The sequence below is a fragment of the Ochotona curzoniae genome, unplaced genomic scaffold (assembly GCF_017591425.1).
Source record: "Ochotona curzoniae isolate NIBS_2020 unplaced genomic scaffold, NIBS_Ocur_1.0 contig_2723, whole genome shotgun sequence".
Classification (NCBI taxonomy): domain Eukaryota; kingdom Metazoa; phylum Chordata; class Mammalia; order Lagomorpha; family Ochotonidae; genus Ochotona; species Ochotona curzoniae.
In genome coordinates, this window is record NW_024465573.1 from 19,150,246 (window position 1) to 19,176,388 (window position 26,143).

Below are 26,143 nucleotides of genomic sequence, written 5' to 3' on the forward strand. Positions count from 1 at the left end.
GCAAATAACAAAAATATTAACTTACAGATCACAAATGATTATTTAAAATAAATCATTTGGGGTTTTTAAAAGGTTTATTTTATTTAGAAAGCAGAGTTACTGAGAGAGGGTAGGAGAGATTTAAACTGCTATGCCAAAACACTCTCCCATAGATGACACTTCAACGTTAATTTCATTACTTTGTTCCTAAAGCAAAACAATTTAGAAAGACAATATTTAAAAAAAGATAAAAAGAAAACTGAGGACATTCAACTGAAGCTACCCAAGGCAGTTCTCTTTTTATATGTCTGAACAGGAAAATTGTAAGGCAAAGCTGGGAAATAATGAAGAAGTCTTTGTTGATGTTTGCTTAGATCAGCAATAATATGAGGGTACTTCAAACTGTGTATGGGAAAAATGAAGTTAAAAGATGAGTTTATTTTGGTGCACAAAATTTTGAAATTCATGCATATTTCCCCCTATTAATACACATTTTGCACAAACTTTCTTAAAAAACCCCTGTTGACATGCATTTTAAAAATGTTTGCTTTGTTTTTTCATTGCATTTTCCCATGAACATTTTGAAGTTCCCCGTTTCTAGGAATTAGACAGCTTGCCATAACTATCACATTTCAGACGACTCTAGCTTGCCAAATAACATTTTATTGTCTTATGGAACCTTTTAGGAATGACAAGTAACTACATAATCTTCATCGAACAACCTCTGAAGATGAATCTGTGGAAAATTGTCACTGCTAAAATTCGGGGAAAGGCCATTTCAGATGGAATAAGCTGGGAACCCCAGTATAATACACGGTTTCATGTGGTGGATAAAAGCACTGGACAGGTGGCATATTTTGAGATAATTCTCATGAAAGTGGTTGGACACAAAGGCAAATTTCCATGTGGTTCATTTTACGCCTTCAGTAGACAGTGCTTACATAAGATAAGGCACTCTTTTTTAAAAAATTATTTATTTCAAAGTCAAAATTATAGAGAGAAAGAGGGAGAGAGAGAGAAATTTTCCATCCTCTAGTTCGTTGCCTGCCGGGGCCAGGAACCATGAGCTTTCTCTAGGTCTCTCACATGAGTGCAGGGGCCCAAGTATTTGGGTCATCTTCCTCTGCTTTCCCAGGCACATTAAAGCTGAGTCAGAAGTGAAACAGCCAGGATTTGAACAGGGGCTCGTAAGGGATACCAGTGGCAGCTTTCCTAGCTATGCCATAGCACTGGTACCAGGATAAGATATTATGGTTTTCTATAGGTTGGGCTGGTTATTTTGATTTTCTTAGGAAATGATTTTGTTTTTTTAATTGTATGATTCAATTAAAATGACATCTAGAAACCTCTGAGCATATGTTTTTCCAACTGATAATAACTGAGAAAGAAGTTGTTCATGCAAAGATCTTTTGTAACTTTGACAATGATACTTTATCTAGTTGCTTCTATTAACTTTTTTCAAACAGATTTTATTTATTTTTATTGCAAAGTCAGATATACAGAGAGGAAGATCTTCTGTCCAATGTTTCACTCCCCAAACAGCCGCAATGGCAGGAGCTGAGCCAATCTGAAGCCAGGAGCCTGGAACCTCTTCCAGGTCTCCCATGCGGGTGCAGGGTACTAAGGCTTTGGGCCATCCTTGACTGCATTCCTAGGCCACAAGCAGGGAGCTGCATGGGAAGTGGGGGTGGCCAGGGTTAGAACTGGCACCCATATGGGATCCCAGTGCATTCAAGGTGGGGACTTTAGCTGCTAGGCTATCATGCCGGGCCCCTTCTATAACTTTTTGATAAGTGAGTATGAAAATCTCACCAAGGCAGAGGCTATCCGAGTATTTCGTAGAGCTCATTAGTTTTAGGGCTATGATATTTGTCTTTTTTTTTTTTTGCCTCTCTAAAGACTATCTTTATGTCTGATGGAGTGAACCAGCAGATGGAAGATTCTCTCTCTCTCTCTGTTGCTCCTTTTTGTAGCTCTGCTTTTCAAATAAAAAATAATAAATCTTTTAAAAAAAAGAAGACATGGTGTCTTAAATTTATTTTATGTAGGCTTCATTATACAGAAAAAGTAATGAGAGCATTTTTCAAAGAATTGGTCATTCCTTTTATCATAAGGCAACTAAACAATAATATTTTTATTTAATCATGGGGCTGGAGCTGAGGATATTGATCCTTTAAAACATTGTGTATTATTTCATAAGGACTTTTAAATTAGTTGTAACGATTGGTCTTTATCAAATAGGTCCACTTCATGAATGAATATGAGTTGAGATGACTTAAGTAAACTTGAAAGATACTTAAGTAAAAGCATATTTATTCCTTCATTCTACGTTACTAAGTGTGCCATGTAAGGAGAGGAAATTCTTGACAAGGAACAGAAACAAAACAGAAGGAAAGGGAGAGTCAGGGAAGGGGACGGGAGAGGAGGGAGGCAAGGGTAACTGTTTCTCATGGTTTGTATCCCCACAACCCTTCTGCCCAGCTTCTCCCAGGGAGGTACTACAGTCAGCCTTTTGTCACGTTTCATCAAATCAACGCCTTTGAGGACCAGGGCTGTGTTGTGATTGATATGTGCTGTCAAGATGATGGAAGGAGCCTAGATGTTTACCGACTGCAGAATCTCAGGAAGGCTGGAGAAGGCCTTGACCAGGTAAACATCTCGGACTTTTCAGGCGTTATTAAAATGGTTTTGAACTAGACAGGTTCTGGCATTGGCTTTGCAATTTGCTGTTTCTTCTTGCTTCTCTTGTGACAAAGGAAAGAGACTGGTTTTAAAACATTGGAAACATAGCCTTGCCATTTATTCAGTATTAAACAGTATCTTAAATAGCTTAATGTCTAGTAAGTAAAAAGCATGGCAGAGACAGTACAGTGCAAGTTTTGAAGCACTGAGATTAGTTCCTTATTATGTTAATGTGCTACAAATATGTACTTAAGTTTCCTGAAAGGGATAGCAAGTTTTTTTTTCTTAGTTTATCTTATTGAGGGATTAATTTTTCCCTGATACCAAATAAGGGGTAAAATTTTTCCTTGAATTATGTAACATAAATTGTTTCCAGGCTCAGTCTTGTTTTTAGGTATATTTGTATTTTTAAATATTTTAAAAATAATACTAAATTTACTTAATAAGTTCACTTATTATAGTTTTATAGGTTTTGATGTCTGTGGTGTGACTCATTTAGCTTTGTTTCTATTTAAAAACTGCCTGGATTTTTCTTGGCTTTTTGTATTTTCATAAATTTTAAAATCACCTTACCAAATTTTGCAAAGAAGAAAAAAACCTGAATGTGATCATGTTGCAACTATAGATCAACCTGGAGATGACTGATACCTTTACAATATTTAGTCTTCCAACTGGTGGACATGGGAACGTCCTCCATGCTTTGTGTTTTAATGTCTTCGTAATGTTGTAGTTTCAGTATAAGGATGTTACATACCTGCATGTATTCCTAGTGGAGTAGGTGTTTAGCCTAGCCATGAAGATGCATGTGTCCCGTATTGGAGTACTTGGCTTTGATGAATGGCACCAGCTTCCATTTCCAGCTTCCTGACCATGCAGATCCTGGGAGACAGAAGCTGATGGTCGAAGTGGTTGGGTTCCTGCCACTCCCATGGGAGACCTAGACCAAGTTTCTGGACTGCCTTTGTCCTCTTTGGCACTGTGAGCACTTAGGGAGTGAACCAGTGGATGGGAGCTCTCTTTCTCTGTGTTTCTTTCTCTGCCTCTCAAATAGATAAATTGGACAAAAATTTATCCCTAGGCATTTTGCATGTTTTGAAACTGCTGTAAACTATATCATTTAAACTTTAATTTTCTCTTTGTTGCTCTCAAATGCAGCCTATTTTGAATATTGTCTATTATCCAGAGACCTTGCTAAACTTACTTATTAGTTTAGTTAGTTGGCCCTGTGTACACAGTCATGTTATCTGAAAATAACAAGTTTTACTTTTCTTTTGTTCCCCCAACATTTTTCTTTAATTTCTTTAAAAGTACTTATAATGTGCAAAAGTGCTTTTTTTTTTTTTTTAAAGATTTATTTTTATTATTTTTTTATTGGAAAGGCGGATATACAGAGAGGAGAGACAGAGAGGAAGATCTTCCGTCCGATGATTCACTCCCCAAGCGAGCGCAACGGGCCGATACTATGCCGATCCGAAGCCAGGAGCCTCTTCTGGGTCTCCCACGCGGGTGCAGGTTCCCAAAGCTTTGGGCTGTCCTCAACTGCTTTCCCAGGCCACAGGCAGGGAGCTGGAAGGGAAGCGGGGCTGCCGGGATTAGAACCGGCGCCCATATGGGATCCCGGGCGTGCAAGGCGAGGACCTTTAACCACTTGCGCCACCGCGCCGGGCCCTTTTTTTTTGAGAGGCAGAGAAAGAGAGAGAAAAAGAGAGAGAAATGTTCCCCTATGGTGGCTCACTCCCCAGATGCTAATCCAGATCACCCTCCTATGTGGTAGAAATGAATTCCCTGAGCCATCACCAAAGCCTCCAACAGGAGGCGCTAGCAGGAAGCTGTTGTCAGGAGCTGGGCCTGAGCATTGAAACCCAGGCATTTCAATTGGAGTCTTCATTAGAAAGCCAAACACCTGCCCTTTCATTGAGTTTTGAATGTTGAGCTAACCTTTCATTCCTGAAGTAAAATCCAGTTGATTTCATCCACACTGTGGATTTGCTTTGCTAGTGTTCGGTTTAGAATGTTTGCATCTGTGTTCATTAATAAAGTTGACTTGTAAACTTTCTTTTCTGTAATGTCCCCCTATGATTTGAGTTTCAAGATTTTGCTAATCTCAAACAATGGAGGAATCATTCACTCTTTTTCTTCTTTTTGGGTGAGGTTGCAGACGATTAGCACTGTTTCTTAAAGTTTTGGGGATAATTTAACCATAAATCCTTCCGGAGCTGTATCTTTCCTTACAGACAAATTATAAATTTTATTTCTTTAACTGGATAAAAGCATTCCAGTTTTCTTTCCTACCGTGTCAGATTTAGTAAATTGTATTTTTCTAGAAATTTACCCATATCACCTGCAGTATATAAAATTTACTGAGCTAAAGTTGTCCATATCATTATATGGTATTTTTAAAACTGTAGTAGGGTTGATTGATATGTCATCTCCTCCCCACTTTTATTCCTAATATGCTTATTCTCACTGTTTTTGTTTTTACTTGCTGAATTTTATTAATTTAATTTGACTTTTTGAAGGTCTGTCAGCCTTTTGGACTTAGTTAGCTTTCTATAATGTGTGTTTGTTTTACATTTTTCAATTGCCATATTTTTATTATTTGTTTTCCTACATCACTTATGCTTAATGGGCTGTTCTTTTCTTGGTCATTGATACATAGTAAACTCAGTTAATGAAGTTCCAGGCTCCCAAGAGAACACAAGTGTTCTTTATAAATCACTGTTAGTATAAGATATTTGGATTTGTTTGTCTACGATATCTAATCAGACAGATCATTCCAGGAACCAACCAGAGGTGAGTCATCAAAACAGGCCCTTCTTGAAGATGGGCAAGGTTTGCACAACATCAGCCTGCTAAATTGATCCTTTTTACACAGACGTCTATTCTGACCAAACCTAAACAGAGAGCACTTCCCTAGTCTTTTGATCTTTGTCTAAATTGCCATTTATTTGATGCTAATTATAAATAGCATAAACATTTTCTATTCTTTCTATGGTCTTATTTTCATTCTTCTACCCCTAGAATAAAAATTTCCAGAAGGCACTTTACTTATTCACTGCTGCATTCCTAGTGTCTGATGCTTGCCCGATGTTATCAATAAATACTTAAGAAATACATGAAAATGATGAAAATGATCGTTTATGTGGTTATAAAGGAATGCCAAGAATGTTGATGGGATACAAATGGTTAAGATATGCTATTATCCTGTGGATGACATTTTTTCCATCTGTTTTATTTTTGTCTCAATAGGTCTATAATTCAACAGCCAGAGCTTTTCCTAGAAGGTTTGTTTTGCCCTTAAACATTGGTGTGGATGCTCCCGAAGGTGAGAACCTCAGTCCATTGTCCTATTCTTCAGCCAGAGCTGTGAAACAGGCCGATGGAAAGGTATGCCATCAATGGACATTAGATGAGACTTTGAACTCTGTAGGGTTACTTCATCCCTTGGCTGTTCTCAACAACATTTGGTGCTTAGAAGGCTTCCCAGGATTTAGCTGACCAGGGTGAGAGTAAGGGAATATTGCTTGAAGAAGAATCACAGCAACTAGATGAGATTGAGCACTGTGCTTACTCTGCACTTTGTTTTTGTTTGGAAGCTGGTGAATGCAGCTTCTCAGTGGTTGGGGGATGGCTAAGCATTTGAAGTGGGCATTGAACCTTTCCCACCTTCTTGGTAATTTGAGTAGACATATTGTGAAACTGTCAGTCTCTTAGCTTTAGCCAAGTAAAAAGTTCATTTTCATCTCTTACTCCATTTTATGAGCAAATATAAAACCTGGTGTTTGTATTTGCTCTTAAATCTAATTTATTTTTTATTATTATTTAAGGGGAATGGGGAGTGTAAGACAGTGCTCCAATCTACAATTTCACTTCACAAATGCCCACAATGGTTAGGAAAAGGCCAGGCCAAACCTAGGAGCCTGGAGCCAAGAGGCAGTAATTCAATTCCAGTCTCCCATGTGGGTTGCAGCATTCAACTACTTCAGCCATTTTCGATTGCTGAGATAGTGAACCTGGGAGCTGGATCCAGGATGTGAATCCAGTTATTGAGGTACGGGATGTGGTTATTTTAACTTCCGAGTCAGTTGCTCACTCCTGTAATGCTATTCTATGCATTTATACCCATGATGAAAAAAGACCAATTGCTAAAAAAAAAAATTCATATAGAACCTCAGTTTCCAAGACTTGTTACAAATTCATTTACTGTTAGTCCCCCCTCACTGACTTACATTGAAGAAAGTCAGAAACACTAAAGGAAATAAGTAAATCCTTTTTGAATCTGTTAGATTTGGTGCTCTCATGAAAATCTGCATCACAAGGACCTAGAGGAGGAAGGAGGCATTGAATTTCCCCAGATCAACTATGGAAAATTCAGCGGCAAAAAGTATCAGTTCTTCTATGGCTGTGGCTTCCGGCATTTGGTGGGGGATTCTCTGATCAAGGTTGATGTGGTGAACAAGACACTGAAGGTGATTAAACTATTTTTCTTTTCTGGAACTTTTTAAAAACCTCTTTTGGTTTTTAAATTAGGTACTGTTTGTTTTAAGGTAACACCTAGGATTCTTTAATATATAAGTAGCCCAGTAATATTTTAGTAATTTTTAGGGACACATGGAATTGCCTAAGTTAGGAATATGTTCCCTCTGGGGAATCTAAATAAATCCCAAATGCAGAAACATAATTTCTATGGATGATGTGTTATTTTGGGAGAAACTGTGAGGTTGAGGTTGCTGGTAAATTATACTGTAAATTATGTTCAACGGTGATGGAATTTGGGATTACAAAACTCCATCCCACTATCCAACTCAACAAGACTGTCTGAATACTGTATTGATAGCCAGCTTTATGCTAAAAGTGACAAAAGCTACAGAAAATTTCTTTATCATAACTGGTCTTTTTTTTTAATCGTGTGTTTTTTTTGGGGGGGGGTGGATCTCTGCAGGTTTGGAGAAAGGATGGCTTTTATCCCTCAGAACCAGTTTTTGTGTCAGTACCAGGAGCTAATGAAGAAGATGATGGGGTGGTTCTTTCTGTGGTGATCACTCCCAACCAGGTAAATCAATAGATCAAATTTTCCTGGATGTGACTAGTCAGAGGGAAACAGCACTGGAGCCTCTTGAGGGTTCTATTTAATGATGCTGTTGAAAGTTTTCTTGATTCCGATATGTCATCCTTTACTTTTTACTAGTTACAAACTCCTTTATCACAATCCACATCTTATTATTGTTTTAAAGTTCTATTTGTAGTACCATGATACTAATTTATATCTGAGTAAGAATTTGTTATTAACAAACTGCTTTCACCATGCTGTCTTACTCAGTCATCAAAATTACTTCATGGGATACTATTTTACATACATGGACTTTGTAACTTATAGAGGTTGAGACTTGCAGCATATCTCACAGTGGTAAAACCAGTCTTTACATGTTTGGGCTTTTAGTCTAATGTTCACATCATCCTCTGCACAGATTTCAATCAATGGATCTCAAAGTTCAAGGCCATAAACCTGGCCTAGTGTCTCAATAATATTGCCCATTATGTGAACTCTTGTCTAGGACAGTCCTACGGCAGATCCATTCACTTTGAGCGAAGACTTTGGTTAGTGACTGGTACCTGCCTTGGTGTGGGATCCAGAGGTCTGTTAAGGATTCAGTGGGACAAGTGCTGTGATCCGTTAGCCATATCTGCATGAACTTGGGAGACTCAAGCCTCATGATGCACTAGGTACTCCTGTAATTAAAACAGGACAAACCTTAGCCTCACAATACTGCCCTTTGAACCACTCCAAAGGAACACAAAATGGAAGTGTTTCTAATTTGGTAATGTTTCTATGTCTCTTAGGAGACTGGGAAGAGACAAGTATAAAGATCATTAGTGATCCTATGAAGATCACTGATTTAGACAATGTAAGCATGTTTTAAATATTAAGTTGCTTAGCTGTAATTTCCTTTTCGGTCTAGTGTATGACTGTGGAAACTTCATGAGCATATAGGTAAGGTAGTATGCTAGGGGCTGAGGATAGAGATGAAGATGATGAAGACATAGTCTTGCCTTTAAGAATTTTACGGTCCTGTGGAAGAGACCATTTTCAATTAAAAGAGAGGAAAATTTTCTTTTAGTATTGTGTTTCCTTTTTTAGAAGGAAAGCAACTTCCTCCTTGTCTTGGATGCCAAGAACTTTGAAGAACTGGGCCGAGCAGAGGTACCTGTGCAAATGCCCTATGGATTCCATGGCACCTTCGTCCCCATCTGAGGAAACAACTTCAGGAGCCAGATTTAAAATGAGTGCACATTGTACAAAGGAGAGGAAAAAAGACACTCTAATATCCCAAACCATTTGGCTTTCTCATTACTATTAAAAACAGAATTTATGAGATAATCATGGTTTTATATATATATTTTTTCTCTTGATATCATTAAGCAGTGATACAACCTTTTGAAGAGTACATACATTTACATTTATTGGATGTATCCTCCTATAGATAACAGTAAGTATGCATAAGAGAGAAACTAAAATTGGGTCATTACCACCATCAGGCTGGGAGAATAAAAGTGATTGAGATAGTGGACTTTGAGTATTGGTCTCATATACATCTTGTTCATTCCGTCACAGCCATGCTTGCCATTGGCCCTAAGACAGCTGGAGGACAGGAAGCCATGCATGCTATATTTGGAGACTTCTTCTCAGCTGGCTATTTCTCTGCTGTTGATAGCAATACTAGTGCAATGGCACACAGCTCCTGTAGACCATCTGCTACCATGCCCTCTACCCCAGCTCAGCCTTGGGGGCTGTTGTTTTGAGGGACTTCAGTAATTGGGCATTTCTCTCAGGAACTGAGGAAATGCCAGTAGTTGGGCAACAGGTGGCACTAGAGACCATAAAATCTGAATTTCTACACCCTGCCAGTTTTTACCAATAGCCTAAAACCTACTTAAAGTCTGTCACTTAAGTCACACTCCTGCCAACCCCCTCAAAATCCTTTGTTCTCTTTTCCTCCAATAACACCTGTACTCCCTCCCCCGGCCGACTGAATTCCCACCCTGGACCAGTTAATTAACTCTATTTCCAAATACAGTTACATTCCGAGGGGCTTCAACACAGGAACTTTTCTTAAGAGGAACACAGTTCAACTCATAACTCATAAATGATCAGTGAGGATCACTGATGATAAAATTGGTGAATACTTTTACATAGAATTACTTCTGATAAACAGTTTGGCATACGAACTCTGTAAATGCAATGAAATATTTTAGTAGGGCACCTTGTTTATCAAAGTAACTTCTTAGAAATAGCTTTTGCCCTTTCACCTTTTGATTCTTCCAACTGTTTTGGGAATGAGAAATGTTTGTGTAACAATAGATTCTAGACCGCATTTATCTGTTGTAGTTAGTCCCTAGGGAATACTGTTGCTATTCTAAGTGATCCTGGATAAGTCATTCATTTATCTGAGCCTCTGCTTTCTTATCCATTAAAATTTCTTTCTCTACAATCTATGAAAGTTTATAATTCTTTGAAATTCTTTTAAAAAATAACCCAGGGCCCGGCGCGGTGGCGCAAGTGGTTAAAGGTCCTCGCCTTGCACCCCCGGGATCCCATATGGGCGCCGGTTCTAATCCCGGCAGCCCCGCTTCCCTTCCAGCTCCCTGCTTGTGGCCTGGGAAAGCAGTCGAGGACGGCCCAAGGCTTTGGGAACCTGCACCCGCGTGGGAGACCCAGAAGAGGCTCCTGGCTTCGGATCGGCATAGTATCGGCCCGTTGCGCTCACTTGGGGAGTGAATCATCGGACGGAAGATCTTCCTCTCTGTCTCTCCTCTCTGTATATCCGCCTTTCCAATGAAAAAATAATAAAAATAAATCTTTAAAAAAAAAAATAACCCAATGAGGGAGATGAGACAAATATTTGAAAATGTGTAAAGAATGTTTGTTATATAATAATAATTGAATTTAGAACAAACAAAATGAGAGTACTTCAAAAAGTTTTGACACAAAAAATACTTTGTGTCAGAATAAGGACAGGGTGGTGGGCTCTGCTGCAGCATCAGCTGGCAAGTGCTGAAACTGGGGCCAAGTCCTATTGAGTTAACCTGCAGAACCACCTGCAGATTGCAAGATCCTGGAGCGGGAGTGGGCCCAGTAGGGAAACAGTGGGCACTTCTCTGATGGGCTGCAGCTCTAATTGATGAACATGAAAATAAGGACTGGGGGCAGCCCTGACTAGGTAGGCAGTGGCACCTGCTGGCATGAATGAGGGTTGGAGGTTGAAATTGGTTGAGTTAGGCTTCAATGCCCAGTGATGTTTAGGGGAGCTGAATGGAATGTGGGACAGCCTGGACCAATCTGCTGTGCATACTGTCAAGCACGAGAACCAGGGCAGAAGGCAGGACTGGTGGGGGCTGTTGCGGGTCACTCCCACCAGGCTGCAGCTCCCACTGATTTATGTGAGGGCCGAGTGTGTAGTGGGCAGGATTGGGCAGGGCTGCAACACCCATTGGTTTGTATAGATGACATGGATGGAGGCAGAACTGACCCAGCAATTGCAACCACCATCATATGCATAAGCTGATTGGGGTGACAAACTGTGCCAGACCCTGTAGTGGCAAGCACACCCAGGAATCAGGTCTGGGATCACCTCAGACAAAGTTTCTTTGGGGAGCCCCCCAAACTGAGTGCTGATCTTAGAACTCCAACCATGCAGGTTCCATGGTCTGACCATGGAGTGCATGTGACAAAGCTGAACCTCCTGAGGCTTAGATTATTTTCTGCTAACTCTTGAAGATCCCTTGTCTATAATAGGAGACAGGAAACATCTGGGAGAAATCACCATTGAATTCTGCCCCAGCCCTGCCTTCTACAAAGTTCTTGAAGCTACCGAAGGATCTAGCCACTATAAACAATACTCCTCTTAGGCTTCTGTGCTTTGAGATTAGAGTCAGTCATTTCACCCACACAACATTCCCTAGGTTTGTGCTGGGTTTATTTGTGTCAGAAGACTGGGCCTGGTGCTATGGCTCAGTGGCTAACTCCTTGCTTTGCACCTGCCAGCATCCCATTTGGGCACTGGTTCATGTCCCGGCTGCTCTACTTCCCAGCCAGTTCCTTACATGTGGTCGAAGAAGGCAATGCAGGATGGCCTGAGTCTTTGGGACCCTGCCACCATGTGGCAGACTCAGAAGATCCTGGCTCCCAGCTTCAGATCAGCTCAGCTCTGGCCATTGAACCCACTAGGGGAGTGAACCAGCAGACGGAAGATCTTTTTCTCTGTCACCCCTTCTCTGTGTAGATTTGTCTTTCCAATAAAAATAAATCTTAAAAAGCCCACTATATTTTATTCGGGAAAGCCATAAAGGTCTCAGATGGATAGCGCTGGCAAGATACCCTGTTACCCATAACTTTCCAGCCCTTACATTTCCACCAGGTCCCATTGATTTTTTTCCCCCCTCTCTTACATATACAAAACTTTTCCTAATCTGTTATCACTGGCGTTTCCTGCTTCTCATTTGATTTTTCTCATATACAGTGTCCAGTTCTTCTCCCCTGTACCTGCCTGTCACAGGGCTAGCAACACGGTAGATTTGTAATAAATATTTAATGAAAAGTGAATGGAGGCAAGAGGAGACGAAAGTAAGTAGAATGAACATTCTTGTGAACAGGTGGGAGAAGACAGGAGCCTTTCTCTCCCAAGGTGTCTTGACTGGCAGTAGAGTTGTGCATTTAGGGGAGGGAAATAAAAGAGACGCCATGTTGATGGCTGCCATGTGTTCACACTAAGCAGTTCTCCCGGCACTCTCAAATTTCTGCTCCTTTTATGCTACAAGCGGATGGTTGTCCTGGGGTTTATCTGATTAAGGGTTAGCAGCCTCCGGAGCTTTCTGTTTAACCCCAGGCTTTCTAGGAGCAGGAGAAGAAGCTTGAGTGGTCACTCGAGGACCCAGCATGTAACTGTGGTGGCCCAAAACGTGCGGGGCGGCCTCTGGACGTTAAGTCCCCAGCCACGGGCGTCCGTTCGAGGTTTCGCTAACTAATCGAACTTCAGGAATAGACAGGGAAGGAGTGGAGAGCTCCCCGGGCCGGGATTGGCTGGAGCCCAACGGCGGGAACGCTTCCGGAGTCGGCCGAGCCCGTCCTGCGCAGCCGCACGAGGAAGCGGCGCGGACAGGAAAAGGGCGTGGGCCTGGAAGACCATGAGCGCGGCGGGCTCGGGCGGTCGCCGCTGGGCGCGGGTGTCCCGCCTGGTTTCCTTCAGCGCGAGCCACCGGCTGCACAGGTGGGGAGGGCCTGCAGGTGCCCACAGCCGGGCGCGGGCAGCCGGCCTGCCGGGCACGACCCGGGGGCGTGTCCACGTGCGCGCGCTCGCGCCCCGGGGTGGGGCGGCCGCGAGGAGCCAGACGGGCCGGGTACTGGAACAGGCGGCCGGCTGCTGAGGGGGGACGCCCTGGTTTCGGGAGCCGGATGGTCCGGTCGCCCGACTAGGGTGTGGCCGTGAAGTTGAACGAGTTAGGCTCAGACCACCCGGTACTGGCTGTGGTGTGTCGTCAGCGCATTCAGTGGATGTTGGCTGACGTCATGTGTCATGCGCACAGCTACCGTATCTGGAACGATTACGTGGCACATTTTGCCCCTTTGTTACCGAGAGGAGCCCAATATGTTCAGCCTGCAGCACAGTTGCGAGTTGAAACCTTAGGAAGTTTTAAGTTCTAAAAAAAAAATTTCATTTTATTTGAAAGGCACGCGCGCGCGCACACACACACACACACACACACACACACACACACACGTCTACCCCCTGATTCGTTCCCCAGATGATGAGTAAGAGTCAGGACTGGGCCAACGAAAGCCAGGGAGAGTCAGGACCCCTAGCCCTGGGCTCCAGGATCATTGCAGCGACCTAAGTACTGCCCCCAGACCTTGTGTTAGAAGAAAGCTGATGGAAGGCAGAGTGCAGTGAGAAGGGATGTGGGTGTCCCAAACGATGCCCGATTTTTGTCAATTTCTGTATCAGGAGGCATCCGTTCATTCACCAGACAAGCGCTTGTTTATTCTTTCTGCGGTCTGTGCTGGTGCCAGGGATGCTTGCAGGGATCCAGCCAGCTTGCGGCTTAGCCCTGGTTGAGTTCACAGATGCAGCCCATTTTGTGGAGAGTACGCGGAGGGTTTTGTGCAGCAGCTTGGCTGTGGCAGTCTGTGAAAAGTGGGAATAACGGGAAGATCTCACAAGGCAAGGGGGAGGCTCACAATGAACGCGGTGAGGCCTCCTGGGGAGGGAAGCTCGCTGGGTGAGTGTGAGCAGGGGTTTGGTGCAGTAGTAGGGTGCCCATATTCCATTTGAGGAGGCCTGGTTTCAAGGCCAAACTCCACTGTTGATTCCAGCTTCCTACTGCTGCACACCCTGACATTCAGGAGGTGATGGCTCAGGGGGCTGCGGCAGGTGTCAGAGCCCAGAGCCCGGAGCCAGAGCTCTTGGCACACCAGCCCTGGCTGTGCCAGGCATGGAGGGGGAGAGAACCAGTGGTTGGGAGATTTGTTTGTGCCTCTCTTCCTTTCAGATAAATACATTTAAAAAAAATCATTCAGTAAATTGTTTTCTCTCTGAAACAACAGCTCAGTGTTGCAATTTTAAAAATTTGCTGAATTTGAAATCCTCGATGGAGTAATACATTTTTCAATAGGCGATAGTTGTGGCACAGTAGACCAAGATAAGTAAAGTATAGATTTTAATCTTGTAATTTTCTTTTTCAGGAGAGATGAGATTTTATGGCTTGAGGACAAATCTTGCATTTATCCTTATGTGCTTTTGCTTCCTTCTGCACCTGCCCTTTACATAGTAGGTGTTCAGTCAGTGTTTACTGAAGTGGAATGAGGAGAACATGTGTAGATCAGTTGTAGGAATTTGCTGTGGGAAAAGGGGGTTAGCTGTAAGTGTTGTTCATGCTAATTTGCACAGTACAGTCATCCAATTATGGAGCATACGCTGGTTCGTGATATATAGCCGAGTAATGAAATCAAGATGATGTATGACTCCGTACTTGGTGAACCAAAGTAATAACAAATTGAAAAACTTCTCAAACAACTGGAACAAATAACAAATGTAGGGAACAGAAAAGGGGTCGGCGGGTCTGAATGTGTCATGCTTTTTTTTTTTTTCTATTTTTGTGTGCAGCAATTCCTTGAGTAATGAAGAAAACTTGAAACTGTTTGGGAAATGCAACAATCCCAATGGCCACGGGCACAATTACAAAGGTGAGAAAAAAAAACCTGGTGACGCTTTAGCCCTTCTGTGAGGACAAAAGGTGTTGCACACATGTAGGTGTGATGAGAGAGCTCCGACTTAGCCTTCCTTTAGGTATGCCTGAAGCTTGAGTTCAATGATGTTCCTTGACAAAAAGGGACATATCCTAGGCATATGTTCTGTGACAGAAAAATGGTTGAGTCTGAAAATTTGCCAGCATTCCAAGGAAGTAATTTGTGTAGGGACAAAAAAAAAAAAAAATCTAAAACTTTCTAGTTTGTAAAGTCCCTGTTATGAAGATTTTTCAAATATTCATGTAAGTGCTTGCTAGTTTACGAAGTGTTACAGTTCGCTGTTCAAGTTTACGTGAGTTAAGGGATGAGTTGAAAACCTGACGGTAGTTTTGCATGTTCAGGAGTACTGGCCGGAACTGGAGACCAGTTCAGTGCATAGCTTCTCTGCTCTACATACATTTTCTGCTTCTGTACCCAGAGCTCCAGCAGGAACTCCATCCCCTGTTAGTGTCTCAACATCCTAAGTAGAATTTATACCCTTCTTGATGTCCTGCTTAGCTAAGCAGCTACTAAGCCCCTCTTATCTTGTTTGAGTTTCAGTTTGGTTGGTGAAAAGATGTTAACTAAAAGATAATGTGAAGTGTTCCTTTGTGGGTGGAGGGCAGTGAGCACATCGTTTATGTTGGCTAACTTGTGCTGTGATGTTAATCTGTTGAAAGTCATGCTGGTTTTTTTGGTGTTTTGTTTTCTTTTCCCGTAGTGGTGGTGACAGTACATGGAGAGGTACGTGCTGCAAACGTGTGTGTGGTTTGTGCACGTTGTTGGGCCCTCTTTCAGACAATGTGGTGGATTCCCTGCTTAGAACTAAGCTCATCAGTGTTGAGTCCTTGTTGGCTTTGTGTGTGGTGAGCCGCCTCCCTTCCAGGCCTCTCCTCCCCCTAAGTGCTGTCTTCCACGTGCTGTGTGTGACTAATCAAAGAGCTGTACAATGATGTGGCTGCCTGAAGCGCGTGGTACTTCTGTGCTCAGATGATTTCTCCAGGACCAAGGCCACTGAGAGCACAGTCTGTGCACGTTGCACAGCCAGTAATAATTTCCAGAGGTCTAAATGTGGAGAGCCTATTACAGTAACATTCACCTTGTTTTATTCTTCAGATTGATCCTGTTACAGGAATGGTTATGAATTTGACTGAACTCAAAGAGTACATGGAGGTAATGCCATGTTAAATACTTACTGAATGCTATCCCTGAAGCACAGTATGTGATGGTCCCCTTGTTACCTCCCCAACCAGTTGTCTTCTGAGATTCCATGACCTTGGAAGTAGAATTAGGTATGTGAATTGAAGGGTGGTTGGAGGAACTATTTACATGGGCTTCTAAGATGTTTGGGTGGCTTTAGTGGAAATTACAGTGGAGTTGAAGTGATGGGAAGAAATGTAACATGCTCACCTTGGACTCTTCCTTGATGGAATCTCTTGATGTCCTCCGTCTGACAAATTCTGCCCATCTTTTAAGACCCAACTTTCTCATTGTAGCTTTCTATTTCTTTTTTAAAGATGTCTTTTTTTTAAATGTATTTATTTTTATTGGAAAATCAGATGTACAGAGAGAAGGAGATACACAGAGAAAGTTCTGTCTGCTGGTTCAATCCCAAGTGGCTGCGATGGCTGGAGCTGAGCTGATCCAAAGCCAGGAGCCAGGAGCTCCCTCCAGGAGCTCCTACCATGCCAGTGCAGGGTCCCAAGGCTTTGGTCATAGATTTTACTCCTCCATCCCCCACCCATTTATTCACTCTGGATTTATTTTAAACTCCCTGGGGCAGTTCATCATAGAGATGCATGCAATCAAGAGTGTTACCAGAAATGCCCGGTGGGTTCTTTCCTCAGCTTAGTATAGAAATAAAAAGCCGGGAATCTGTTGCAAACCGAAAAGTTTATTTGCGAAGGGACCAGGGGAGCAGGGAAGGGAAGGAAAGGGAAGCACCCCTGGAAAGGAAGCCAGGAGGTGGGGTGCCTCTCGAAAGAGGAGGGAGAGACACCAAAGGTTTGAGGAAGGGTCTAGGGGTTTTAAGCCTTCCGTGACCCCTCCTTGTTGGGCGGGAGCCTACAGGTAAGATGTTTCCCATTGGTGGTCTCCTAATTAATTAAGAAGTGGGTGGGCAATGCTGGTGCCACCCACTTGAAGGTGTGGCCAAGACCTCAGAGGACCTGGATGGTCTCAGTCCCCCCTCTTGACACTACTTTGACCTACTTTGTAAAAGTTATTGGATCTGGGACTTGCTAAATTTTTTTTAATGTGATTTCAATTTTCTTCCAAAAAATTCTTGGTACTATTGTTATTAACATACCTTTCTTAAAACTATACCATAAGGAAAGTTGGATTGTTTCACAAATGCTTAGACTTTGTGTAATAGCCAAAAGTAAAAATCTAGAAAGAATGAAGGAGTTGGAATCATTGCTGGTGGCAAGGAAAGCATTATGTTAGTATATATAAGCATATAATCTTTCTGAATTTATATTTTGTATTTCTCTAGGAGGCCAAGGTCATTCTTAAATCATTCCTAGAGCAGAAATTTAGAACCACTTATTTAGTATAGTAGTAGTTGTAGGTCAGCCCTATCAAATACAACACTCTCTGAACTTTGTCCACTGTCTCTTAGGTGAGATTGCTGTGGAAAAGTATTTCTGGTACCTTTTGGGAAGGAGTTCAGGAAGTATACATCTGATTCTCCAACATGATGGCTTATTTACAAGAAAGAACCAGGAATCCTCCTTCCTTTTTGGTTTTTATCTCTTTCAATTCAGGGTCAGGGATAACTTTATATTTACTACAGAGTCTTGGACCTGACTATTTTTTAACTGTAAGATGGATGGATTTGTAAGTCACAGGTAAAATGGTGGCTAGATGGCAGGGTGAGGTTTAGAGACCTTAGTGGAACACCTTAGAATGTGAGTCCTTTTCTCTAAATGGTTTTTCTCTCCATCTCTAGGAGGCAATTATGAAGCCCCTGGATCACAAAAATCTGGACCTGGACGTGCCATACTTCGCAAACGTTGTGAGGTGGGTGTTGGTGTCTGCCCTGACGTGGATAGAGAACAGAGAAAAACTGACTTGAGCATTTTGTCTGATTGCTGTGTGATGTGTGAAGTATTTAATAATGATATCAGAATTAGAATTTCTGTTCTCTATACATTTTGTTTATTTGCATTTTGAACTTTCTCTCCTGTCTTTTTGTTTTTCTTTTCCTATAGCACAACTGAGAATGTAGCTGTTTATATCTGGGAAAACCTCCAGAAATTTCTTCCTATGGGAGTTCTTTACAAAGTGAAAGTGTATGAGACTGACAATAACATTGTTGTCTACAAAGGAGAATAGCTCTGAGGGAGTAGCACTGTAGAAGGACTCATCTCTTTCCATATTTGAACAAGACTGTGATGCCTTGGAATATTAAGAAGTTGCCACATAATTGTTGCTTCTCCGCATATGTCCTGGAGTAGCTGATTTGTTGAAATCCTTATTAGAGCTGCTTTAAAACCAAACTTGTGATGTATCCTTAGTATAACCTTCAGAATCCTTCATCTGCAAATTAAAAATCACTTCATTTTCATCAAAAATTTTTTGTAATTATTTTATTTTGATAATCTTTAAATAGTTGATTAGGGCACAAAGGATCAAAGGCTATAGAAAAGTGGGTAAGACCATTATTTCCACATTATTATTATTATTATTATTTTTTTTTTCTGTATCTGGGGTAAAGGGAGATATAAAAGGAGAAGCCCCACCTAGCCTCCCACCCATCCCAGGGTCCCCGATGTGGGGCATGCTCTGAGGGCACTGCTCAAGTGGTTTTGATAATTCATCAGTTCTGAATTGCTGCCAATCCCGCCATTCCAAGCTTGTTGAAATCTCTCCAGAATCTACTGACTGATGAAGTCCACCCGAGAGTTTCCGTTTGCCCAAGATCTTCACTGCCAACACTTGACTGGGGTACTTGATCAATTTGTTCTGTCCTCTGTCCTCTGTTGTGGTACCAGTTATCCTCTGCAGGTTCTGGTGGACTGCCATATCCTCCGTGTGCATCTGGTCATGCTCTCAACTGCCCCGTCTGAGCCTCTGAGGAGGTTCAGCTTTGATACTTGCACTCCATGGCAGACCATGAACCCTGCACTTCTCTTCATGGTTAGGGTTCTGAGATCAGCATTCAGTTTGAGGGGATCCCCAAAGAAACTTTGTCGGTGATCCCAGACCTAATTTTTGTATGTGCTTGCCAATACAGGGTCTGGCACAGTTTGTCGCCCCAGTCAGCTTACGCATATGCTGGTGGTTGCAATTGCTGGGTCAGTTCTGTTTATCAAAATGTTTTAATGTGGAATGATTTGAATGTAAGAACAATCTATTTTCCCCTTATCTGATTTTTAGTAACAGCTTTTTCGTTTTGGTGTCATACAAATAGTAAAAATGTTATACAACTTAGAGCAGGTGAATCCTATAAGAAAATTCAAATGGCTACAAAGTCTGAAGACAGTGTATAGACTTTACTTTTAAATGAACATTGTTTTTAAGTTTTATGTGTTTGTATGTATTTGAAAGAGCAACATTGAGTGAGAGAGAGAGAGAGCGAACACTAGGGTGAGTGCATCTGCTGGTATAGTCCTGAGTGCTTGCAATGCCTGCAGATGGGCCACCCCCAGGCCAGAAGCCAGCAACTCTCTCCAGGTCTCCTGTGTATATACAGCATGGACCTAAACTGAGCTGTTCATTAACTGCTGTCTGGTAGAATGTACATTAGCAAGAAGCTGAAATGGAAGCAGAGACGGCTCTCGAATGCTGTCACCCTGATAAGGGATACGGGCATCCCAAGCAGTGGCTTAACTGCTGTGCCACAATGCCGAAACCATGACAAGTACTTTAATAGATAACATTCCTTTGATTGTTTCTCCTGAGTACACCAAAGGCATACATTCATTCTGTGAAAATTAGGCACACATAAGGTCTGAGCCTGTGCTTTGCAGATACATGTACAAAGATTGTTGGAGACACTGATTTAGTGCACATTCACACAACTTAGTGAGCTATACTTGCCAGTGAGGAGCAACATGTTGAACAAATATGGAATATCAGTAACTATCTATGTACTTTTGTCTGGATTTCCAGACCTTAGGACTAGTAGAATGATCTCAGTTCAGAAGAATGCAGAATTACCACATCTTTTACACTTGTTAAAATAGTGAAAACAAAATTGATCTGCAACTCTACAAAGCGTTTCCAGTGTACAGTTTTTCTTTATTGATTCCATTTTGTTCATGATCATTAAACTTACCAGTATCAGTTGAGCTATATCCTTGGCATTCATCTCTGGGGTCTTCATGATTAAATCCACAGGATATTGCTTGTACAAAGGCAAGCAAGTTCTCTCTGTGTTCTCATATTCTAAACTTCTTAAACACAAGGTGTTATGATTTCCACCTGGCATATACAAGTGCTCAGAATGTTGTTGCCTGAAAATAAAAGGACTTACATGGTGATTAATAATCTAGAAAAACTGATGAAGCAAGAGATAGATTTTTATTTTGGGGAATTAGTAACTCCAAGGATTTTATTGTCCTTTTTGACAGTAATTCACTGGCCACATAATCAAATTTGAATGTATTTTAGTTACTAATCACAATTTATGTTATTTATTCTGATTATTTGATGTTGATTATGAAATGCGGGATTGCTGTTATTGAAGCAAGTGATGTTTTAATTCTCACGAGTAACATTCAAGACAGGTATTGTTCTCTGTAGATGAGAAAACTGAAATTGAAGGCTTAGGCTATTTATTTAAGATCACTCATCTAGTAAATTACAAACTGAATGTAGGACATTCAGGGATTTTGAATCTAAAACACAGACCCTGAAAAAGGAGCAGTGAATGCATATTTCCAGATTTTAAAAAATGCCCACTTTACAGATATGATACATTGGGAAAATAATTTTTTATAGTACTTTGGGAAAGTATTTTTCAAATATATTTTTCATAGTATTTTTGATACTCCAGTGTTTGTTGTTCATGAGTTGATTCAGGAGAATTTTGTGGAATTTTTGATTCGTTCTTAGGAGAGCAAGAATTTTGTGTATCTATTTATCTGTCTGATTAATCTGTCAAATAAATCAGTGAGTAGATGAATTAACCGTTGGCAGTACCAAGATAGAATAAGGGTGATTTTCTTCTCTCCCTAGAGTCTGCTGTCATATTCTATCAAGCTATATTGTAGTTATCACCTTTTTCCTCCCACTTACTCTGAATTCCTTCTGGGAAGTCTTTATTCTAACCAGAATAGCTGAGAAGCTATTCAATAATACTTTGTTAAAATGACATATTGGCAAAGCTGATGATATTATGTAGTATCTTATATACAAAATGAGCACTTGTAAATATTTTTAGACGTGAAAAACGTATAGGTTTTGAGACTTGAACTTGTAACTTTTCTGCCCAGATGAGTATAAATACTAATGAGTAAACATTAGTTTAGGGAGGGAGAAAGGTCTTATGGGGAGCTGATAAAGTTTTGTTTCTTTATAAAGATGACCATCTGGACAAAGCAAGAAACCAGTTGCAAAGCTATTGTAGGAATCTCACAATGAGCTGATGTGTATGTAGACCGAGGTCGAGGCAAGTGGAGAGAGAATAGAAGTGACCTTATGCAGTGTCTGTTCTGTGCTGGGCATTTGGCTGACTGCTTCTTGTATCAATGTGTTTCATTCTGATAACCACTGCTCTGGGGGAGTGTTGGAGTTACCCTGACAGAGTGGATTAAAACAGTACGTGGGATGGGCTTCTGGCGCAGTGGCTAAGCTGCCATTGGGATGCCCACATCCCATAAGAGCCTGGCTTTGAGTCCTGCCTCTGCTTCCAATCCAGCTTCCTGTCTGAGAGTACTCTGTGAGCATTAGTTGCTGGCCCACATGCCTGGGGTCCTGCCACTCCTGTGGGAGACCTGGATTGAATTCTGGGCTGCTGATTTTGGTCTGCCCATGCGTTGGCTGTTGTGGGCATTTGGAGAATGAGCCATTAGATGGAAAAAAAATCTGTGTCTGTCTCTCTGCCTTTCAAATAAAAGGGAAATAAAGAAAAGAAAACTTTTATGGCACATGTCTGTTACGTGTCTGTGGGCCAGAAAGCTGAACGTAGCTGAGCTGCAGTTCTGGCTCAGGGTCACTCAGCACTTCCGCCTCCTCAAAGCTTAACCTGGAAAGCTCTTCCTCCCAGCTCACTCACATGGTTATGGGCAGGATTTAGTTCCTTGTGAGTGATTGGGCTGAGATGTCAGTTTTCCCCTTCGGTTGCTCACCATACTTTTTTTTTTTTTAACCCTTTTAAGATTTATTTTTGTTGAAAAGGCAGATTTACAAAGAAAAGAGAGAAAAATTTTCAATTCCAGTGGTTCACTCATCAAATGACTAGAACTGAGCCAATCTGAAACCAGGAACTAGGAGCTTCTTCAGGTCTTCTATGTGGGTGCAGGGTCCCAAGGGCTTAGACCATCCTTCACTGCTTTCCCAGGCCATAAGCAGGGAGCTGAGTCAGAAGTAGAGCAGCCAGGACGTGAACCTGTGTCCGTGTGTGGTGCTGGCGCTTGCAGGTAGAGGATTAGCCTATTAGACTACCACCCCAGACTGCTCACCATCCTCTAGCTCATTGTAGCAGGTGAAGGAAGGCCAGCAACATTGGAGCTAATGTCCTTAGAACCAGTCACCAGGTCTAGCCCACCAAAGAGGAGAAGACAGTACATGGACTGCTCGTATGTTGAGTATGATGTGCAGGAGCAGGAGGGGAGCCTGGGGAAGGTGGGCAGGAGTGTGTATCATGCCATTTCTGGAGCAGAGCAGTGGGGGAGTGAGGCATGTTTCATGTTGACAGGGTGCAATAAGAAAGCAGCAGTGGGCGTTACTGGGGTTTATGGATAAAGAAATACAAAAATTTTGGAAGCATAACTCTTGAATTGAAAGCCAGATCCAAGGTAAGAAGTTAAGAAAATGAACGTAATGACTAGAGCTCAAGTTTCGTCTGTATTGTGTTAACTGGGATAATAAGCACTAATGTATCATAAAAATAGCCAGGATACTATGACTAGTTATGTACCTATGGCCACCAGTATACACTGGACCCACGATAAATGATCCATTTGGCTTTCCGAATTCTAAACTTGTGCATTTTCCCTCAAACTGAAATTCTCCTGAAGATGGGAAACAGATTGTGCTCATTTTGCTTTTGTTATGTCTCGTATAATTCTGGCTTCCTTTGCACATAGAAAAATCATTGTCAGTTTCACACAATTTCACTTTATAGCAAGATTCTGCGGTAAGACACTTTTGGAAAATAGCCCAGATCAACTCTGTTAGAGTCCCCGCATAGCTGCAGAGAACTGCTGTTTGCACAAAAGAAAAGTAGTAGAGGGTGATTCTTGTTCTGCAGGATTTCTGTCTTCAGTGACTCATCAGTTGATTGCCTTCAGAAATCCAAATATCCGCTTCTTGAACATTTGTTTTTTGAAAGGGAAGAGAGTGGGAGAGAACAAGAGTGAGGGTGTGTGTCAGACCTGGGATGAAGTAAAGCTGGGAGCCAGGAACTCTACCCAGGTCTTCCATGCGCGTGGCAGAAACTTAGGCACTTGAAGTCATACCTGCTGTCTACATTAGCAGAAAACTATAGGTAAGAAGAGCCAGAGTTGGGAGTACTCCCAAACTAGGCACTCCAGTGTGGGTTACAGGCGTCTCAACTGGATTGCAACTGCTGGCCCAAATGCCCACTGCCCCTACAGCCTTCAAAACATAACAACTATAAAGTTTAAAAAGCAGAACAATTAATGATTTTAAAAATTATTTTATTTGAAAGAGAAATAGAGAGAGAGATCCTTTGTTTCACTGCCCAGATGGCTGTAACCAGGGCTGGACCAGACTGAAGCCGGGAGCCTGGGTTTCATTAGGGTCACCCACATAGTTGGCAGGAGCTCCGACACTTGGGCTGTCTTGTGCTGCTTTTCCTAGGCCATTTTCAGACAGCAAGACTGTTAAGTGGAGCAGTTAGGACTCAAACAAATGCCCATATGTGATGTGGCATTGCAGGCAACTGTTTTACCCACTATGTCACAATACTGACTCTGAATTAATGTTTTTTAAAAAAGAATACTGTTTCTCTTTCTCTCTCTTTTCCTCCTTCCCTCCCTCCCTCTTCTTTTTTTCTGTTTTAATTTTTTTTTTGTCATTGATCAAAGAAATGACATCCTAGGCTTGTAATAGTGTTCCTAAAGATGCCTAACAAGGGCCCAGCACCGTGGCCTAGTGGCTAAAGTCCTCGCCTTGAACTTGCCAGGATTCCTTATAGGTGCTGGTTCATATCCAGGCTGCTCCACTTCCATTCCAACTCCCTACTTGTGGCATGGGAAAGCAGTTGAGGACAGCCCAAAGCCTTGGGACCCTGCACCTGCATGGGAGACCAGGAAGAAGCTTCTGGCTCCTGGCTTCAGATCAGCTCAGTGAACCAGCAGACAGATCTTTCTCTTCCTCCTTCCCTTTGTAAATCTGCCTTTCCAATAAAAAGAAATAGATCTTAAAAAAAAAAAAAGAGAGAGAGAGAGAGAAGAGAGAGAAACAGTCCTGAGTACTTAAGTTCAAGTTCATCCACATCTAACCTGTTTGTGTTTGGTGAAAATTGCCAGTCTAGTAGGATATTAAGTATGAGCCAAGTTGTCAGATCCCTCAAAGCAGTATTAACAGATAGGAGCACCACGACCAGGAACAACCTGCAGAAATAGAAGTGTTGGTGTTGTCTTTCACTTGTTAAAATTTGTATTTGGCCACAGATAGATCCAGAGTTGTAAGTCTCAGGAGCATCCAAAAGTTACCACTTCCAGTTACACGCATCTGATTTCTTCTCCTTCTTCCTCTGCCAGTCTTCCTCAAAAATGCTACCGCCATCCATTAATTGTTTTTTAAAAGATTTATTTGTTTTTGTTGGAAAAACAGATTTACAGAGACAAAGATCTTCTATCCACTGGTTTGCTCCCTAAATGCCTGCAGTAGCCAAAGCTGAGCTGAGCTGAAGCCAGGAGCCAGGAGCTAGGCGCTTCTTCCAGGTCTTCAATGTGGGTGCAGCATTCTAGGGCTGTTGCTTTTCCAGTAGGAAGCTGGGTGGGAAGTAGGGTAGCTGGGATTTGAATTGGTGCCCATATGGGATATACCACCACAGGCAGAGGATTAGCATGCTATATTACCATACTGGTCCCCATCCCCCCCGCCCCCTTTTTTTTTTGGCAAAGCTGAAAACCTAAGAGTTGTCCTCAATTCCCCCACTCTGACTCTATCTAATTCCTCCCACTCCTTATATCTAATCTGTCAGAAAATTAGATTGCATTGCTCTCAAAATCTATCTTTCCATTTTGAATGTTACCATACTAGCCTGAACCACCACCATTTCCATGAATGAAAGAGAGTATGAGACTCAGAGACAGAGAGTGTCCAAGGTCACTCTGCCATCCACTATTCACTCTCCAGATGGCCCAAAGAGCTGGACTGGGCCAAGCTGTAGCCAAGAGCCTTAAACTCCAACCTGTCCTCCCATGTTGGTGGCCGGGCCCCAAACACTTGGATCATCCTCCACTCTTAGTCACATAGCAGGAAGCTGGATCAGAAGTGAATTATCTGGAACTCAAACTGGTACTCTGATATGGGATATCAGTGTCCCAAGTGGTGGCTTAGTCCCATTGTGCCATCGTGCCAGCCTCCAGACTACTCACATTTGTGACTTGACCTCATTCATGTTCCGTTGCTTCCTCTTTGACATGCCTACAGATCTTGCTAAAGGGTATTTCAGATCTTGACCCCCCCCCCCCAATACCCCTCCATATTTATCTCTAGAAGACTTCTTCCTTCCAATGGCTTACCTGCCCCTGCCTGCTTTCCCAGCTTCAAGCCATTCTCTTTTGGTCTAGTTGGTCGTTTTTTCAAGTTCTAAAGCATGTTAATTCTACTCCTGCCTCAAATTCTTTGCATTTATTGCACTTCTGCTTGGCATGCTATTCTTACACAGTGCTATTCTATCCCCATCTTGCACTGAAAGCGTTCTTCTGATCTTAGCTTAACACTTGCCCTTTGGAAGAAGTCTTCCTTCTTCACCTTGAGTAGGTGGAATTCCTCTTAGTTTACTGTCAAAATACTAGACCCTCTTTCTTGCCATTAAAAAAAGGTTAAGTTTAAGAT

At 42.0% G+C, this 26,143-nt stretch overlaps 2 protein-coding genes across 5 annotated transcripts in view; both read left to right on the forward strand.

The window, feature by feature from the left end:
- Positions 1-9,031, forward strand: part of BCO2 (beta-carotene oxygenase 2) — a 33,630-nt gene extending 24,599 nt beyond the window's left edge. For all 3 annotated transcript variants that reach the window (XM_040976960.1, XM_040976961.1, XM_040976962.1), the window contains 6 exons: positions 666-826; positions 2,461-2,628; positions 5,911-6,048; positions 6,948-7,130; positions 7,604-7,714; positions 8,801-9,031. In XM_040976960.1, the coding sequence (XP_040832894.1) occupies positions 666-826; positions 2,461-2,628; positions 5,911-6,048; positions 6,948-7,130; positions 7,604-7,714; positions 8,801-8,914 (875 nt within the window). In that variant the 3' untranslated portion in view covers positions 8,915-9,031. The remainder of the gene's footprint in view (positions 1-665; positions 827-2,460; positions 2,629-5,910; positions 6,049-6,947; positions 7,131-7,603; positions 7,715-8,800) is intronic.
- A 3,749-nt stretch (positions 9,032-12,780) lies between these two features.
- Positions 12,781-18,510, forward strand: PTS (6-pyruvoyltetrahydropterin synthase). 2 transcript variants are annotated; one of them, XM_040977256.1, is made up of 6 exons: positions 12,781-12,926; positions 14,820-14,899; positions 15,663-15,685; positions 16,058-16,114; positions 17,892-17,962; positions 18,154-18,510. In XM_040977256.1, the coding sequence occupies exons 1-6, from the start codon at positions 12,844-12,846 to the stop codon at positions 18,275-18,277; spliced, it is 438 nt and encodes a 145-aa protein (XP_040833190.1). In that variant the 5' UTR covers positions 12,781-12,843; the 3' UTR covers positions 18,278-18,510. The 2 variants fall into 2 exon arrangements, with proteins under 2 accessions (XP_040833190.1, XP_040833191.1); XM_040977257.1 differs by lacking the exon at positions 15,663-15,685 and having other exon boundaries at positions 12,795-12,926.
- The last annotated feature ends 7,633 nt before the right edge of the window (positions 18,511-26,143 follow it).

Bases quoted from the DNA above. Each gene is read 5' to 3' on its own strand.
- PTS (XM_040977256.1), top strand. From the start codon at position 12,844: ATGAGCGCGGCGGGCTCGGGCGGTCGCCGCTGGGCGCGGGTGTCCCGC. The intron at 12,927-14,819 runs GTGGGGAGGGCC...TTTTGTGTGCAG, and splicing joins GCGAGCCACCGGCTGCACAG to CAATTCCTTGAGTAATGAAG. The intron at 17,963-18,153 runs GTGGGTGTTGGT...CTTTTCCTATAG, and splicing joins TACTTCGCAAACGTTGTGAG to CACAACTGAGAATGTAGCTG.